This window comes from Engystomops pustulosus, chromosome 8 (genome assembly GCF_040894005.1).
Source record: "Engystomops pustulosus chromosome 8, aEngPut4.maternal, whole genome shotgun sequence".
NCBI lineage: Eukaryota > Metazoa > Chordata > Amphibia > Anura > Leptodactylidae > Engystomops > Engystomops pustulosus.
In genome coordinates this window covers 49,880,610-49,897,620 of record NC_092418.1, presented here as the reverse complement: position 1 = coordinate 49,897,620, position 17,011 = coordinate 49,880,610, and the positions used below count along the sequence as shown (strand labels likewise).

General features: G+C 45.7%; 1 protein-coding gene across 3 annotated transcripts in view; it reads right to left on the bottom strand.

Annotated features, from left to right (window-relative positions):
- The window catches only part of ANKRD44 (ankyrin repeat domain 44), a 377,775-nt gene that overhangs the window by 264,070 nt on the left and 96,694 nt on the right, over positions 1 to 17,011 (bottom strand). For all 3 annotated transcript variants that reach the window (XR_011849377.1, XM_072120895.1, XM_072120896.1), the window contains exon 12: positions 3,628 to 3,691. Coding sequence is in view for 2 of the 3 variants with exons in the window: in XM_072120895.1 (XP_071976996.1) it covers positions 3,628 to 3,691 (64 nt within the window). In the remaining variant the exon portion in view is untranslated. The remainder of the gene's footprint in view (positions 1 to 3,627; positions 3,692 to 17,011) is intronic.

Sequence of the window (17,011 nt, the reverse complement as noted above, 5' to 3'; positions counted from 1 at the left end):
CTGTTGACGCTGCCTCACTATCATTGTGACACTCTGTGGCTTTCCATGTTGCTGCCACCTCCACAATTCCTCATTGTGCCTCAATCTGGCCTCCCATGTTGCTACCAGCTAAAGAATTTATCATCGTGCCACTCTCCGACCTTATGCTGCTGCTGCTGGTGCCACCTTTGCAGTTCTTTTTTGCATCAAATCAAATCATGGGTTGAACCAAATTTCAACAAATTCGCCCATCTCTAATAGTCACGTCACAAAATGACATATATTATGAAGTTTTGTGTCAGCTGAGATGTGTATTATGATGTTCTGCAGCAGATGATGTGTGTATTATCTGCTTCTACAGCAGCTGGGGTATTTGTGTATTATGTTCTGCAGCTGTTGTGGTGTGGTGGCAAGGGGCAAAGGGAGCACAAACAGGATGGTGAGCCCTAAACTGAGCCCTAGCTGCCACCAGCCTATTTACTGGTTCCACCCTACTGGGCGGTGGGCAGTAGCTGGGTGTCAGACTCTCCTTAAGCCACAGTGCAGACACAAAACAAGACTGGCAAACAACACAGAATGCAAGGTCAGAGGTCGGGGTCACAATGAGATTGCAAGTATAGTACAGAGTCCAAATAGGGATAGTGGATAGAACAAAGCCAAGATCAGATAACAAGAGATAACCACATATAAAAACGATGGAAAGTCAATGTAATGGGACAATTGACTAGTGAGAGATCCAATACAAGATATGATTGGACGACCCTAGGGTCTCCCCTCATCCTTATGAATCTTGGGGAGATGTTAAACACTGGGAACACTGGATGTAATACTGTTAGAAAAGATGTATGCATCCTCAATAAGTGATTTGCAGGCAGTAGCAAAATTATGAGAGGAATCTATCTTGAGTGACTTGTAATACATTTTTATCAGACAGAATGGGCACATTTATTTATGCGGTCCCTCGGAGCTCCCGAAAGTGCATTGTCCGATGACAATGCACTGTGCCGCGATTCACTAAGATAGTGCGCCCGATATCCTGCATGTGTCGATTCCCAGCTCAGGTGCGCCGGAGTTCACCATCTTCTTCCCGATGTATGTAAGAGCATTGGATGCAACACAATTTGAATCTTAAATCCTGCGCTAAATCCCTGTCACAGCGGCGCAAATTCCGAAAATGTCGGGAAGTCCGACAGAAATGTGATCGTTGGACCCTTAGTAAATAGGCCCCAATATTTTGAGCCTTTTTCATAATCTACACAATTCTCTACGGATATCCCCCCTCCTTATCTGTACTCCTGATGACAATATCATGGTTGTCTTTAAGGGAAGATAAAGCATCAATTTCCCCTCGGGGAAAGAAGTCTGATTTGACTTCGTGAATCTGTATATGTATATGGAATGTAAATATATTGTTCTTATCTTCTGATTGTACCTTACAAAGTCTGCGATTTGTGGCCAAAACACGTTAGACACACAAGCGATTTTATGAAACAAAGATATCACATTGCCATTGAAAAAGCGCCTGTATTGCTCCCTCGATGTGTGGTAATTTTTCCCTAAGATTCGATTATTAAGAAGAGGCATGGGACATAGGGATGAGCAGATAAGAGGAGGTGGCCGAGCAGGACACGCCCCCTCTGTTGCCAGGTGATTTAACATAAAGTAGATTTTTGGGAGGTAAGAGAAACAATTGTTAGCTAAAGAAGGGTGAGTTAATAGAGTTCTATTAGAATATGTAAAAAAAAGTGCAGATAGGTTCCCTTTGCTGTCTATTTCCCTTTTCAATTTCTTTTTTGCTCCCCTCCTTTCCAAAGCCATAACTTTATTACTTTCCCATTTACAGAGCTGTATAAGGGCATGTTGAGTTACAGATTGTATTTGCTAGTTTCATCATTAAGTATTCTAAATAATGTAACGAGAAGCTGAAAAAAATTACAAACGCAGATACATTTACAGAAAACGCATTTTAGCCATTTTCTTGTGGGCTTTGTTTTTACTGCTTTCCCTGTGCACTCCAAATGACACCTCCCCTTTATTCTTTGGATCAGTACCATCACAAAGACACCAAATTTATATAGCTTTTATTATGTTTAAAAACAGGTAGTACCCTACTTAAAAACACCCGACTTACAGACGACCACTGGTTACAAACTGAATGTTGTTAATTTACAGTACTTTAGCCCTGGGCTATAATAAACAGCTCTAACAGTTATTAAAGATGTCTGAAATTAAGCTGTATTGTTAATCCTGGTTCTTATGACATTATTAAAATCCAATTGTAACAGAGACCATAAAAACATTTGTCTGGAGTTACTATTATAAAATATACAGTTCCGACTTACATACAAATTCAACTTAAGAACAATCCTACAGAACCAATCTCGTATGTAACCCGGGGACTGCCTGTACATATAAAAAATGTAATTTTTTTCTTCCTTTCATCATATTGATCAATATCTTTTTCATTATGCATAATCTGTGTGCGCTATATAAATAAAATTATTATTATTATTACTCATACTTAACTACACCATGACATAATATTCTGTCATGTGTCATTAAGGTGTTAATGAAAACCGTTTAACCCAAGAAAAATTGCAGCACTGCATTAAAACCACCAAATAGACAACTCACTTGGTGCAGATGCCACAAACTTCAGGCTGTACAGGAATTAATTACCCTGATAGAAAGACCCAAATTTCTAATATTTTAGAATTCTTTAAGGACACGGTATTTCCCACAGGACTAGCAAAGATGAACCAGTATTGAGCCCTTTTTTAAAATATTTTAATTACTAACATCCTAAAATTTCAATATTTTTGAATACTAAGCAATAAACACTTAATGGATGCCTCTAGTTTGTGCCACTGCACTGGCTGCCTGTTTCCTTCCGTATTCACCTTAAAATAATAACCCTCATCCACAAAGCTCTGAATAATGCTGCACCTCCCTATCTCTCTTCTCTCATCTCAGTCTATGGTCCTTCCCATCCTCTTCGATCTACCAGTGATATTAGATTAATCTCTACCTTAATTCGAACCTCTCATGCACGTGTCCAGGACTTCTCCCGAGTTGCAGCAATTCTATGGAATGCCCTTCCCCCAATTCTCAGACTGATACCCACCCTCCAAAGTTTCAAATGTGCGCTTAAAAACAATCTCTTTAGGCAAGCATATCACACTCGCTAACTGCATGAAATGTAAACTTTCCCTTTACTAATCCATCCTATGTCCTATCTCCCGTCTGTTATCTGGCAGACACCAGATATATACCAAGTTCCAGGCTTCTGTGTAGTCACTTTCACCTTGGACCTAGTAAATAAGATGGCGGCTGATGGCTGGTTCAAGCAGCAGAATTTTTATTTCTTAGATTATTTATTAAATTATTTTATATTGTTCCCTTATAAAGAATGGCTGGACATTTATACAATCTCTTTTACATCTTGTGTCAACCCCTTCATCATAGACTGTAAGCTCTTGTGAGCAGGGCCCTCACTCCTATTGTTCCATATGAATGTTTGTAATGGGTGGTTGTGAAACATGGGGTTATTCAGTTCAGAAACAAGTTTTAAACACATCCTTGCACACAAATGCATTTAATGAGGAACAGATTATCTTCAAATAGATATTGCACTATAAGAATACTTACCCTCCAGCAGCAGCAGCATGAAGGCATGTTCTTCCGAAATTATCTGGAGTATTTATTTCAAAACCTGTGTAGAAACAATGAAACAGGACGTTCGATTAAGTCGTAATCTAAGTCTGGGTAGCTCAAATCAAATACAGGCAAATGTAAAAGTCCAATTGTCCATGTTTGATTTCAATACATTCAATAAAAGAAACAAACTTTCAAGTTAGCAGTCTGAAGTGGTCTTCCTTCATACCAGCAGACACGAACATTGCACTTTGATCATGTGTTCCTCATTGAGTTCCTTTCTCACTTGGAGCTCCAAGTTCAGGTAAAATAAACTCCTCTCCATTAATCTCCTGAGACATTACAACCCCCAGCCCAGTTTGCACCATTTTGTACAATAACTTCTTTAGGGAAATCTGGTGCCTGACATAAGGTAGACATAGGTAATGCAATACTGGCAAAGTTAGGCCCTAACTAACTTTTTGGTAAGATGACACAGCCTTGCATTGCTTCAACCATACTGACTTGAATCTTCATCATGTCTCTCTCTACAATGTACTCAAAGTATTTTGCCTGTTCCATGCCTATAGCACATTTCTCTGCCAGTAAATATCAGTTTCTCTAAGGGAACCTAGAATAGCCTATAGTCTACTTAAATGGCTTTTCCAGTCTATATTAAAGCCTCATGTACACAACTATGTGGGCCCGTGATATGGCACCACAGAGGTCTATGGCATCTGATCATGGTCCAGAAAGAACACAGTGTCAGACACACGGATCTCTATGAAGAGTGGAGGGGTGAGAAGCGCTCACCCCTCCTCTACCCGGCCATGTGCTCACCATTGTAATGGCCCCAATGAAGGCATAAAAGAATAGCAGATCCTTCTAGAGGGAGCACACCAGCATGTCAGTGTGCTTGGTTTACAATCCGGTATAGTTTGTCCAAGGCCACAGAATACACCAGGGTATAAAATAGCCGAGGCCAATATATACTCCAGGGTATAAAATAGCCTAGGCCCAATTATACCCCCCATGCCTGAATATACTGCCCTAACGTGAAGCATAGTGGGTGTAACCCCTTTAAGTAACTAAGAACTTCTTTCTATCATCCAGAAACCGATGGGTTAGGTAGAAAGGTTTAACAATGTTAAAAAAGGTTGTTGGAGAAGATTAGGACAGTTTATCACCATAGACCACTAAAGGGTTTTCCCCATTTGAAGTACTGTATGGTAGGTACTTTCATGGCCTCTCTATTAAAGGGGTTATCTTCACAGAAACAAGTGCTATGCCCGGGCCAGGACCCAGGCGTAGCACACATTTGGCTGGAGAGCCAGAAAAGTGGACCCTGCTCATTCTATCCCTCTCCAAAGCGAGGTAGGGCGCCCAGCTGTAAACACAGGAAAAGTTAGAATGATGCACGTTGTCCTCACCATACGATGGCCTGGTGCATAGGTTTCAATGTGGATCGATATCCGGCTCTATGCAGCCGGATATTGGTCCATCACATGTTCATGTGAAAGGAGCCTGAGGCAGAGATGTTTAAAAACTCACAATTCCTTTTATTGGCAGGCTTTAAACAGCAGGGTTAGAAACAATTCCTTCCTTTTGAGGGCTAGAAGGGCTGGCTGCAGCAGTAGTAAATACCATTGGTTTGCAGGAATGTCAGTATGGACCAGAATTCAGCATTGTTGGGAAGAAAGGAGCCAGGTCAGCAGCAGCAATATGTGTTCTGTAGCAGAGTGTAATTTCACCAATGTTCTTTGGTATCCAGCAGATATGGGGTTAACAGGTGTTAAGTCCAAGTATCAAAACATGAGAACTTAAAAAGAACCAGTGGTGTAGAAAATCCCATTAAAGTACCAGGCATGGGTATTCAGCTCATCTGGTGGGTAAGATCATATGCTTGAAGGTAAACTTTCTTTGGTCTCCCTCTGAGATCTGTGCAGCAAACTCTGCGCAACTCCACTGGATCCTCATTGTCCACCTAAATTCTGGACACCAAAAGTAGCAACTCACGCAGATCAAACTCAGACTCAGAACGCAAGATCATGTGCCTTTGTCATCAAGATTGCTGACGGTAGCCAAGGCTGCAATCTCTCAGGTCCGGGACTGACTGGCATAGAAATTACCATTTGAATTTCAGTAAAAAAGCCAGCAAATCAAGCACCTGGGGGAGAAAAAGTATTTTCTGCATGAGGAGACCCATGTGGGAGTGACTGGCAGAGGAGTAGATGCCATCAGATATTTCTTTGGTCAGTTTTGATCCATACCCTGGATTGGATGATCTCCTCTGAAGATCTTGTATACTTCAGGAGAGAGATTGTTCCTAACTAGGTATAGCTCACTCTCCCACTGCCCATCTAATTTACTATTAGGCTGATTGTTCAACAGTAATTTACTGTTGAGGTAAAAATTGGCTTTGTAGTTCCTTTTCCCATCTGGAGACAAAGCAAACAGGTCCTTCAGTTTCAGACGGTATGAGAGCGCCATAAATCATTGAAACAACTTTACGCTTTTGTAATATGTAATATGACTCGAGAAACCAGTAGCCCAGCCCCCCTTCCACTACCTGATCTGTATGTGGCAATGATGGTCATTGAGTAGACATGGCCCGATCGGCTTGTTTCCAAGTTGATTTGATAAATTGCAACAATCTCCAAAGAGCATCAGCTCACAATAGCTCATTGATTGTGGCATTCTCCCCTGACTATAGTGCAAGAGGGACATGTGCAGCACCAGGCTTCAATGCCATTTTTCATATTAGCCCAGTAGAACTAACTCCTCAGGGTAGCTTCTGTCTTCTGAGTTTCAAAATGTGTTGCATTAAGACCCTTGCGTTAAACTGTAACCCTTGCACAATCTCCCTTAGTAACTGGGAGGGCCCTATATTTCCATTTATTTAGCTATGTGTACTCTAGTAACTGTCAAGATGTGAAATGTCAACAGTTTTTCCTCTTTATTGAGATAATCCAGAAAGGATTGAGTGCCAAAAGCTAATAATATTTCCACAATTCCCCCACACTTGTAAAAGAGTGCCATGAGGAACACTTCTTGCCACTGTTGAGGTAAAAATTGGCTTTGTGGTTCCTTTTCCCATCTGGAGACAAAGCAAACAGGTCCCTCAGTTTCAGACTGTATGAGAGCACCATAAATCATTGAAACAACGTTATGCTTTTTAAGAGGTGCCGCTATGTAATATGGCTTGAGACACCAGCAGCCCAGCCCCCCTTCTACTACCAGTTGAGTTAAAGTGGTCAGTCCTTTCTGGCACTTCCACACAAAGGAAGTCAACATTTTTTAGAGGCGGTGTAATAGAGAGTTTGGTAAGAAAACACAGACATTTTTAAATTTTGGGGAGTATCATCATTTTGATAGCCAGATCTTGTTGCAGTGAGCTCTGCAGAGTTTTGTGGCACATTACCTATAAAAAAGCATCAGAAAAGCGAGTGTGTGAGCTTGGTGGCGAGTGTGCATTGATCCGAAGTGTGTGCAGAGTCCTAATTGTGACTTATGTTTAAGGGACTTAAGTTTGAGGGACTTTAGCAGGTAACTGCTGTGTGGGATGTGAGAAAATTGCTCATCTGGAAGCCCAGATTCTGGATCTAAATGAGCAAGTTTCAAGGCTGAGGGCAATTGACAATATGGAGCGAAGTTTGCTGCTCCTGGAGCACAAACTCTCTGGGGAAGATGGGTATGGGGAGGGAAGTATGGTGGTGCAGAGTGAGGGGGCAGCTAGTTGGGTAACATGTAGAAGGCGGGGTAGAGGGAAGAGTTGTAGGGAGTCTAGTCCTGATCTGGTGCACCCCAATAAGTTTGCCAGGCTGGCGGATGAGGGGGATATCAGCTCGGGGGTAGCAATGCTGCAGCAAGACGTGGCCTCTAGAAACCAGGGGACTGTCTGCTCCGGTAAGAAGGGTAATGGGAGCACAGGCAATGTAAGACAGGTACTGGGAGTGGGAGATTCGATTATTAGGGGAACACACAGGGCAATCTGTCACAAAGACCGTGCATACCGAACAGTGTGTTGTTTGCCGGGTGCTCGGGTTCGGCATGTTGCGGATAGGGTTGACAAATTACTGGGAGGGGCTGGTGAGGAACAGCAGTCATGTCCACATTGGCACTAATGACAAAGTAACAGGTAGGTGGAAGGTCCTTAAAAATGATTTCAGGGATTTAGGCCATAAGCTCAGGGCAAGGACCTCAAAGGTAGTTTTCTCCAAAATACTGCCTGTACCACGTGCCACACCAGAAAGGCAGCGGGAGATCAGGGAGGTAAATAAGTGGCTCAAAAGTTGGTGTAGGAAGGAGGGTTTTGGGTTCATGGAGAACTGGGCTGACTTTTCTGTCGGCTACAGGCTCTACAGTAGGGATGGGCTGCACCTCAATGGGGACGGTGCAGCTGTTTTGGGGGAAAAAATGGCTAGAAGGTTGGAGGAGTGTTTAAATTAGAGACTAGAGATGAGCGAACATGCTCGTCCGAGCTTGATGCTCGTTCGAGCATTAGCGTACTCGAAACTGCTCGTTGCTCGGACGAATACTTCGCCCGCTCGAGAAAATGGCAGCTCCCGCCGTTTTGCTTTTTGGCGGCCAGAAACAGAGCCAATCACAAGCCAGGAGACTCTGCACTCCACCCAGCATGACGTGGTACCCTTACACGTCGATAGCAGTGGTTGGCTGGCCAGATCAGGTGACCCTGGGATAGACTAGCCGCTGCCCGCGCTGCTCAGATCATTCTGTGTCTGGATGCCGCTAGGGAGAGAGCTGCTGCTGGTCAGGGAAAGCGTTAGGGTGTTCTATTAGCTTACTGTTAGGCAGGAGTGATTCTCCAAGAACCCAACAGCCCTTCTTAGGGCTACAATAACGTTCTACTTTTTTTTTTTTTATTTGCATCTAGTACCATTTTGTGAGGAATTAGCAGGGGGACTTGCTACCGTTGTGTTTAGCTCTTAGTGGCACACATATCCACCTCAAACACCAAAGTGGGAAAATTTAGTAGGGGTTGGATTTCAATTAGGCACAGTCTGCCATTTTTCCTTTTTTATTTTACGTTTATTTTGTTTAATAACTCAGTGTCATCTCATCTGGCATAGTAGTGTGCTTTCATACTTGGCTAGAAAATAGCCATAGGAGAATCCAAACGGCTTACGCCTACAGTAGCGTTATATATTTGATTTCTGGTTGATCTGCTGGTGGCTGTACTTGCTGCAGTGCATCTACTAGCCAATTGTGAGCAATTTGTAGTGAGACTTGCGACCGCTGTGTTTTGCGCTTAGTGACGCACATATCCATTGCAAAGACCGAAGTGGGAAAATTTAGTAGGGGTTGGATTTCAATTAGGCACAGTCTGCCATTTGTCCTTTTTTATTTTACGTTTATTTTGTTTAATAACTCAGCGTCATCTCATCTGGCATAGTAGTGTGCTTTCATACTTGGCTAGAAAATAGCCATAGGAGAATCCAAACGGCTTACGCCTACAGTAGCGTTATATATTTGATTTCTGGTTGATCTGCTGGTGGCTGTACTTGCTGCAGTGCATCTACTAGCCAATTGTGAGCAATTTGTAGTGAGACTTGCGACCGCTGTGTTTTGCGCTTAGTGACGCACATATCCATTGCAAAGACCGAAGTGGGAAAATTTAGTAGGGGTTGGATTTCAATTAGGCACAGTCTGCCATTTGTCCTTTTTTATTTTACGTTTATTTTGTTTAATAACTCAGCGTCATCTCATCTGGCATAGTAGTGTGCTTTCATACTTGGCTAGAAAATAGCCATAGGAGAATCCAAACGGCTTACGCCTACAGTAGCGTTATATATTTGATTTCTGGTTGATCTGCTGGTGGCTGTACTTGCTGCAGTGCATCTACTAGCCAATTGTGAGCAATTTGTAGTGAGACTTGCGACCGCTGTGTTTTGCGCTTAGTGACGCACATATCCATTGCAAAGACCGAAGTGGGAAAATTAAGTAGGGGTTGGATTTCAATTAGGCACAGTCTGCCATTTGTCCTTTTTTATTTTACGTTTATTTTGTTTAATAACTCAGCGTCATCTCATCTGGCATAGTAGTGTGCTTTCATACTTGGCTAGAAAATAGCCATAGGAGAATCCAAACGGCTTACGCCTACAGTAGCGTTATATATTTGATTTCTGGTTGATCTGCTGGTGGCTGTACTTGCTGCAGTGCATCTACTAGCCAATTGTGAGCAATTTGTAGTGAGACTTGCGACCGCTGTGTTTTGCGCTTAGTGACGCACATATCCATTGCAAAGACCGAAGTGGGAAAATTTAGTAGGGGTTGGATTTCAATTAGGCACAGTCTGCCATTTGTCCTTTTTTATTTTACGTTTATTTTGTTTAATAACTCAGCGTCATCTCATCTGGCATAGTAGTGTGCTTTCATACTTGGCTAGAAAATAGCCATAGGAGAATCCAAACGGCTTACGCCTACAGTAGCGTTATATATTTGATTTCTGGTTGATCTGCTGGTGGCTGTACTTGCTGCAGTGCATCTACTAGCCAATTGTGAGCAATTTGTAGTGAGACTTGCGACCGCTGTGTTTTGCGCTTAGTGACGCACATATCCATTGCAAAGACCGAAGTGGGAAAATTTAGTAGGGGTTGGATTTCAATTAGGCACAGTCTGCCATTTGTCCTTTTTTATTTTACGTTTATTTTGTTTAATAACTCAGCGTCATCTCATCTGGCATAGTAGTGTGCTTTCATACTTGGCTAGAAAATAGCCATAGGAGAATCCAAACGGCTTACGCCTACAGTAGCGTTATATATTTGATTTCTGGTTGATCTGCTGGTGGCTGTACTTGCTGCAGTGCATCTACTAGCCAATTGTGAGCAATTTGTAGTGAGACTTGCGACCGCTGTGTTTTGCGCTTAGTGACGCACATATCCATTGCAAAGACCGAAGTGGGAAAATTTAGTAGGGGTTGGATTTCAATTAGGCACAGTCTGCCATTTGTCCTTTTTTATTTTACGTTTATTTTGTTTAATAACTCAGTGTCATCTCATCTGGCATAGTAGTGTGCTTTCATACTTGGCTAGAAAATAGCCATAGAAATAGGATAGCATTGTTTGGTTTTAAAAACTCAAAAACACAAAAAAAAAAAAAAAACACAAAAAAAGTTAAAAAAAAATTAAAGCTATAACTCTCATTTTAAAAATGTTTAACCCGAGGGCTAGGGGTAGAGGACGAGGGCGGGGACGTGGGCGTCCAACTACTGCAGGGGTCAGAGGCCGTGGTCCTGGCCGGGGTGAGACACCACCTGCTTATGAGGGAGCAGGGGAACGCCGCAGAGCTACACTCCCTAGGTTCATGTCTGAAGTTACTGGGACTCGTGGTAGAGCACTGTTGAGGCCAGAACAGTGCGAACAGGTGATGTCGTGGATTGCTGACAATGCTTCGAGCAATTTGTCCACCAGTCAGTCTTCCACGCAGTCCACCCATGTCACCGAAATCGCCACTCCTCCAGCTCCTGCACCTCAGCCTCCTCCCCCCCAGTCTGCCCCCTCCCAGGAAAATTTGGCATTTGAACCGGCATACTCTGAGGAACTGTTTTCTGGACCCTTTCCACAGTCACAAACCACTTGTCCGGTTGCTGCTGAGCAATTTTCCGATGCCCAGGTTTTCCACCAGTCACAGTCTGTGGGTGATGATGACCTTCTTGACGTAGTGGAAGTGTGTAAAGAGGTGTCCGACGATGAGGAGACACGGTTGTCAGACAGTGGGGAAGTTGTTGTCAGGGCAGGAAGTCCGAGGGGGGAGCAGACTGAGGGATCGGAGGATGATGAGGTGACAGACCCAAGCTGGGTTGAGAGGCCGGGTGAACACAGTGCTTCTGAGACGGAGGAGAGTCCTCGACCAGAACAGGTTGGAAGAGGCAGTGGTGGGGCCAGACGGAGAGGCAGGGCCAGAGCTGGTGCATCAGCGCCAAATGTGTCAACTAGTGAAGCTCCCATGGCGAGGGCTCTTGCGGCGAGGGCTAGATCTTCAGAAGTCTGGAGGTTCTTTAAGGAAACACCGGATGACCGACGGACTGTGGTGTGCAACATTTGCCAAACCAGGCTCAGCAGGGGTTCCACCACTACTAGCTTAACTACCACCAGTATGCGCAGGCATATGAATGCTAAACACCCCACTCAGTGGCAACAAGCCCGTTCACCTCCGGCCGTGCACACCACTGCTCCTTCCCCTGTGTCAGCTGATAGTCAGCCCCCTGCCCAGGACCCTGCCACAAAAACCCCATCGTCGCCTCCACGATCCTCCACAGCATCCACCAGCGTTCAGCTCTCCATACCCCAGACGCTGGAGCGGAAACGCAAATATAGTGCAACCCACCCGCACGCCCAAGCCCTTAATGTGCACATCTCCAGATTGCTTAGCCTGGAGATGCTGCCCTATAGGCTAGTAGAGACCGAGGCCTTTCGCAACCTCATGGCGGCGGCCGCCCCTCGGTATTCGGTCCCCAGCCGCCACTACTTTTCCCGATGTGCCGTCCCAGCCCTGCACCAGCACGTGTCAGACAACATCACCCGTGCCCTGACCAACGCCGTTTCTGACAAGGTCCACCTGACCACGGACACGTGGACGAGTGCTGCCGGGCAGGGCCACTATATATCGCTGACGGCACATTGGGTTAACTTGGTGGAGGCTGGGACCGAGTCTGACCCTGGGGCTGGTCATATACTGCCGACGCCGAGGATTGCGGGGCCTACCTCGGTCCAGGTGTTTCAGGCCTACTATGCCTCTTCCTCCTCCCACCCCTCCTCCACCTCCTCCTCCGAACTACCATCCGTGGGCACGGCGCCATCAGTCGGTAGCTCTAGGCACAGCAGCAGTGCCGTTGCTAAGCGACAGCAGGCGGTGCTCAAACTGCTGAGCCTAGGCGATAAAAGGCACACCGCCCAAGAGCTATTACAGGGCATCACGGCGCAGACTGATCTGTGGCTGGCACCGCTGAACCTGAAGCCAGGCATGGTTGTGTGTGACAACGGCCGTAACCTGGTGGCGGCTCTGCAACTCGGCAGACTGACACATGTGCCATGCCTGGCCCATGTGTTAAATCTGATAGTTCAGCGTTTCCTCAAGACATACCCCAATCTGTCAGATTTGCTCACGAAGGTGCGCCGCATCTGTGCGCATTTCAGGAAGTCCAGCACAGATGCTGCCACTCTCAGGGCAGCGCAGCGCCGCCTCCAACTGCCCGCTCACCGACTGTTGTGCGACGTGCCCACGAGGTGGAATTCAACACTGACCATGTTATCCAGAGTTTACCAGCAGTGCCGAGCCATTGTAGACTGCCAGATGTCAACTTCCACCAGAACTGGTAGTCAGGTCAGTCAGCTTCCTCAAGTCTACAATGAGGAGTGGACGTGGATGTCTGATATCTGTCAGGTGCTGAGTAACTTTGAGGAGTCAACACAGATGGTCAGTGGCGATGCCGCCATCATCAGCCTCACCATCCCGCTGCTTGGCCTGTTGAAAAACTCTCTGATCAGCATGAAGTCGGAAGCTTTGCGCTCGTCACAAGAGACGGGGGAAGAAGATTCCCTTGTTGATAGCCAAAGCACCCTTAGGTCTGTTTCTCAGCGCATATCGGAGGAGGTGGAGGTGGAGGAGGATGAGGAGGAAGAGGAGGAGAATGTTGGCGAGACACAAGAGGGGACCATTGTTGAGTCCTTCACTGTTCAGCGTGTATGGGCAGAAGAAGAGGAGTTGGAGGAGTTGGAGGAGGAGGAAATGGACAGTCAGGCCAGTGAGGGGAGTGAATTCTTACGCGTTGGTACTCTGGCGCATATGGCAGATTTCATGCTAGGCTGCCTATCCCGTGACCCTCGCGTTCAAAGAATTTATTCCAGCACCGATTACTGGGTGTTCACTCTCCTGGACCCACGGTACAAGCAAAATCTTTCCACTCTCATCCCTGCAGAGGAAAGGAGTGTGAGAATGCATGAATACCAGCAGGCCCTGGTTCACAAGCTGAAACAGTATTTCCCTTCTGACAGCGCTAGCGGCAGAGTGCGTAGTTCTGCGGGACAAGTAGCGAGGGAGAGTAGGCGAGCAGGCAGCTTGTCCAGCACTGGCAAGGGTACGCTTTACAAGGCTTTTGCCAGCTTTATGTCACCCCAGCAAGACACTGTCACCTATCCCGAGTCTCGGCAGAGTAGGGCTGATCTTTACAGAAAGATGGTGAGGGAGTACGTAGCTGACCATACCATCGTCCTAAATGATCACACAGCTCCCTACAACTACTGGGTTTCAAAGCTGGACATGTGGCACGAACTGGCGCTGTACGCCTTGGAGGTTCTTGCCTGCCCTGCCGCTAGCGTCTTGTCCGAGCGGGTTTTCAGTGCAGCTGGTGGCATCATCACCGATAAGCGTACACGCCTGTCGACTGACAGCGCTGACAGGCTGACGCTTATTAAGATGAATAAAGCCTGGATTTCTCATAATTTCCAATCTCCACCAGGTGAAGGAAGCTCAACCTGAATAATTGATCCACTCCTCCTCCTCCTCATTTTCCTCCTTCTCCTCCTCTTTGTACAGTAAAGCAGAGGAAACTGGCTATTTTTTGACAGGGCCCACTGGCTCTAGCTATAGTACTTTATGCATTTAATTTTTCTGGAGGGCCACCGACCCGGTCCTCTGTTTTAAACAATTTTTGGGAGTGCCACATACAGGCACTCAATCTATTCAATTTTTCTGGAGGGCCACCTACCCGGTCCTCTGTTTTAAACAATTTTTGGGAGTGCCACATACAGGCACTCAATCTATTCAATTTTTCTGGAGGGCCACCTACCTGCTCCTCTGGTTTGAAAATTTTTTTGGACTGCCACATACAGGCACTCAATCTATTCCATTTTACTGGAGGGCCACCTACCTGCTCCTCTGGTTTGAAAAATTTTTGGGACTGCCACATACAGGCACTATCCAAATTAAATTGTCTCCATAGCAGCCTCCACACGTTGTCTCCATTGCTACCTCCAAAAGTCGTCCATATAGCTGCCTCCATACATCGTCCCTTTATCAAACGAGGTGTGTCAGGCAGAAATTTGGGTTGTTTTCATGGATTCCACATCAAAGTTGTTAACTTTGTCGCCACCCTGCTGTGTTATCCACAAAATATACTGGCAAACTTTTATCATTTACCAATATTATTTCAGCGCTTCTTGCGCATCTGTTTACATTCCCCTCACCCGGCATATCCTAAACTTATAAGAACGCTACTACACTTGATCTTATACAAAAGGTTCTTAGAAGTGCTGTTTGGGGAGTAGCCTAGAGACAGGGGCTTGGATTGGCGAAAGCTCGCCTGGCAGCGGAGCGCCAGCTCCATGCGCATCAGCCGCTTCTTGCGCATCTGTTTACATTCCCCTCACCCGCCATATCCCAAACTTATAAGAACGCTACTACACTTAACTTGGTGCAGGCTGGGACCGAGTCTGACCCTGGGGCTGGTCATATACTGCCGACGCAGAGAATTGCGGGGCCTACCTCGGTCCAGGTCTCAAAGGCCTACTATACCTCCTCCCAACCCTCCTCCACCTCCTCCTCCGACGAATTACCATCCGTGGGCATGGCGCCATCAGTCGGTAGCTCTAGGCACAGCAGCAGTGCCGTCGCTAAGCGACAGCAGGCGGTGCTCAAACTGCTGAGCCTAGGCGATAAAAGGCACACCGCCCAAGAGCTATTACAGGGCATTCCACATCAAACTTGTTAACTTTGTCGCCACCCTGCTGTGTAATCCACAAAATATACTTGCAAACTTTTATCATTTACCGATATTATTTCAGCGCTTCTTGCGCATCTGTTTACATTCCCCTCACCCGGCATATCCTAAACTTATAAGAACGCTACTACACTTGATCTTATACAAAAGGTTCTTAGAAGTGCTGTTTGGGGAGTAGCCTAGAGACAGGGGCTTGGATTGGCGAAAGCTCGCCTGGCAGCGGAGCGCCAACTCCATGCCAAGATCCAACTAACATAGTTTTAACTGCAGCACCTTTAATCTACTACTAGTTCACTGCCTCCATACATGGTCCCCTTATCAAACGAGCTGTGTCAGGCAGAATTTTGGGTTGTTTTCATGGCTTCCATGTTAACTTTGTCGCCACCCTGCTGTGTAATCCACAAAATATACTGGCAAACTTTTATCATGTACCGATATTATTTGAGCGCTTCTTGCTCACCTCCTTTGGTTCCTCTCTGCCACCCATTCGTTTGAAGCCTGAGTCCATTTAGGGTATGTCGCCATGCCACTCTCTAGCCTGCTGCCGCTGCCTCTGCATGCCGTCCCCTATAGTGTCAGGGTCAATTATTGGATGTTTTAGATGCTATCTAGCTTCATTCTGTCACTCTGTCATGGCCATGCTGTTGCCCATAATTTTGGCATAATGGTGCGATTAAGCAGCCTCAGAGGCATCCATGCATGCTGCCCCTGCTGTTTCCTGTCCATTTCCGTGGTGTTTCCATCCTTTTCTGAGGTTCCCAGGTGTTTGGCCAAGCTTCCCTGTGCAGAGCCTTGGTCCCCTTGAAAAATGCTCGAGTCTCCCATTGACTTCAATGGGGTTCGTTATTCGAGACGAGCACTCGAGCATCGGGAAAAGTTCGTCTCGAATAACGAGTACCCGAGCATTTTAGTGCTCGCTCATCTCTATTAGAGACCTGTGGGGAGGGCAACTACACTTGTGCAGGGCAAATAGACAGTGTACATGGAGAGCTGGGAAGAGTCATACTCCATGGGGGAGGAAGGGGGGCTGGAATGAGATTGGGGAATAAGAACAAAAGGAATACAGACAGGGAAAACCATGTAAAGTGTATGTACACAAATGCCAGAAGCCTCACAAACAAAATGGAGGAACTGGAACTCTTGATGTTGGAGCGGAAATATGATATAGTGGGTATCAGCGAGACATGGCTGGACAGTAGCTATGACTGGGCTGTTGCTATAGATGGTTATAGTCTTTTTAGAAAGGATCGTATAAATAAAAAAGGGGGATGGGTTTGTTTATATGTGAATTCTTGCCTCAAGCCTGTCTTGCGAGATGACATCGGTAACACAAATGCAAATGTGGAGTCCCTATGGGTTGAGATAAGAGGAGGGAAAAAAAATACTAAAATATTACTAGGGGTTTGTTATAAGGCTCCAAATATAATGGGGGCAACAGAGGAAATGCTGATAAGTGAAATGGATGCGGCTTCAAAGCATGGTGAAGTACTTATCATGGGGGACTTCAATTACCCAGATATTGACTGGGGGGCAGAAACATGCAGGTCCTTCAAAGGTAGCAGGTTCTTGTCAACAACAAAAGACAATTACCTGTCGCAAATAGTCCTAGAGCCAACAAGAGGGGGGGCACTGCTGGACCTTATCCTAACCAACAGACCTGAT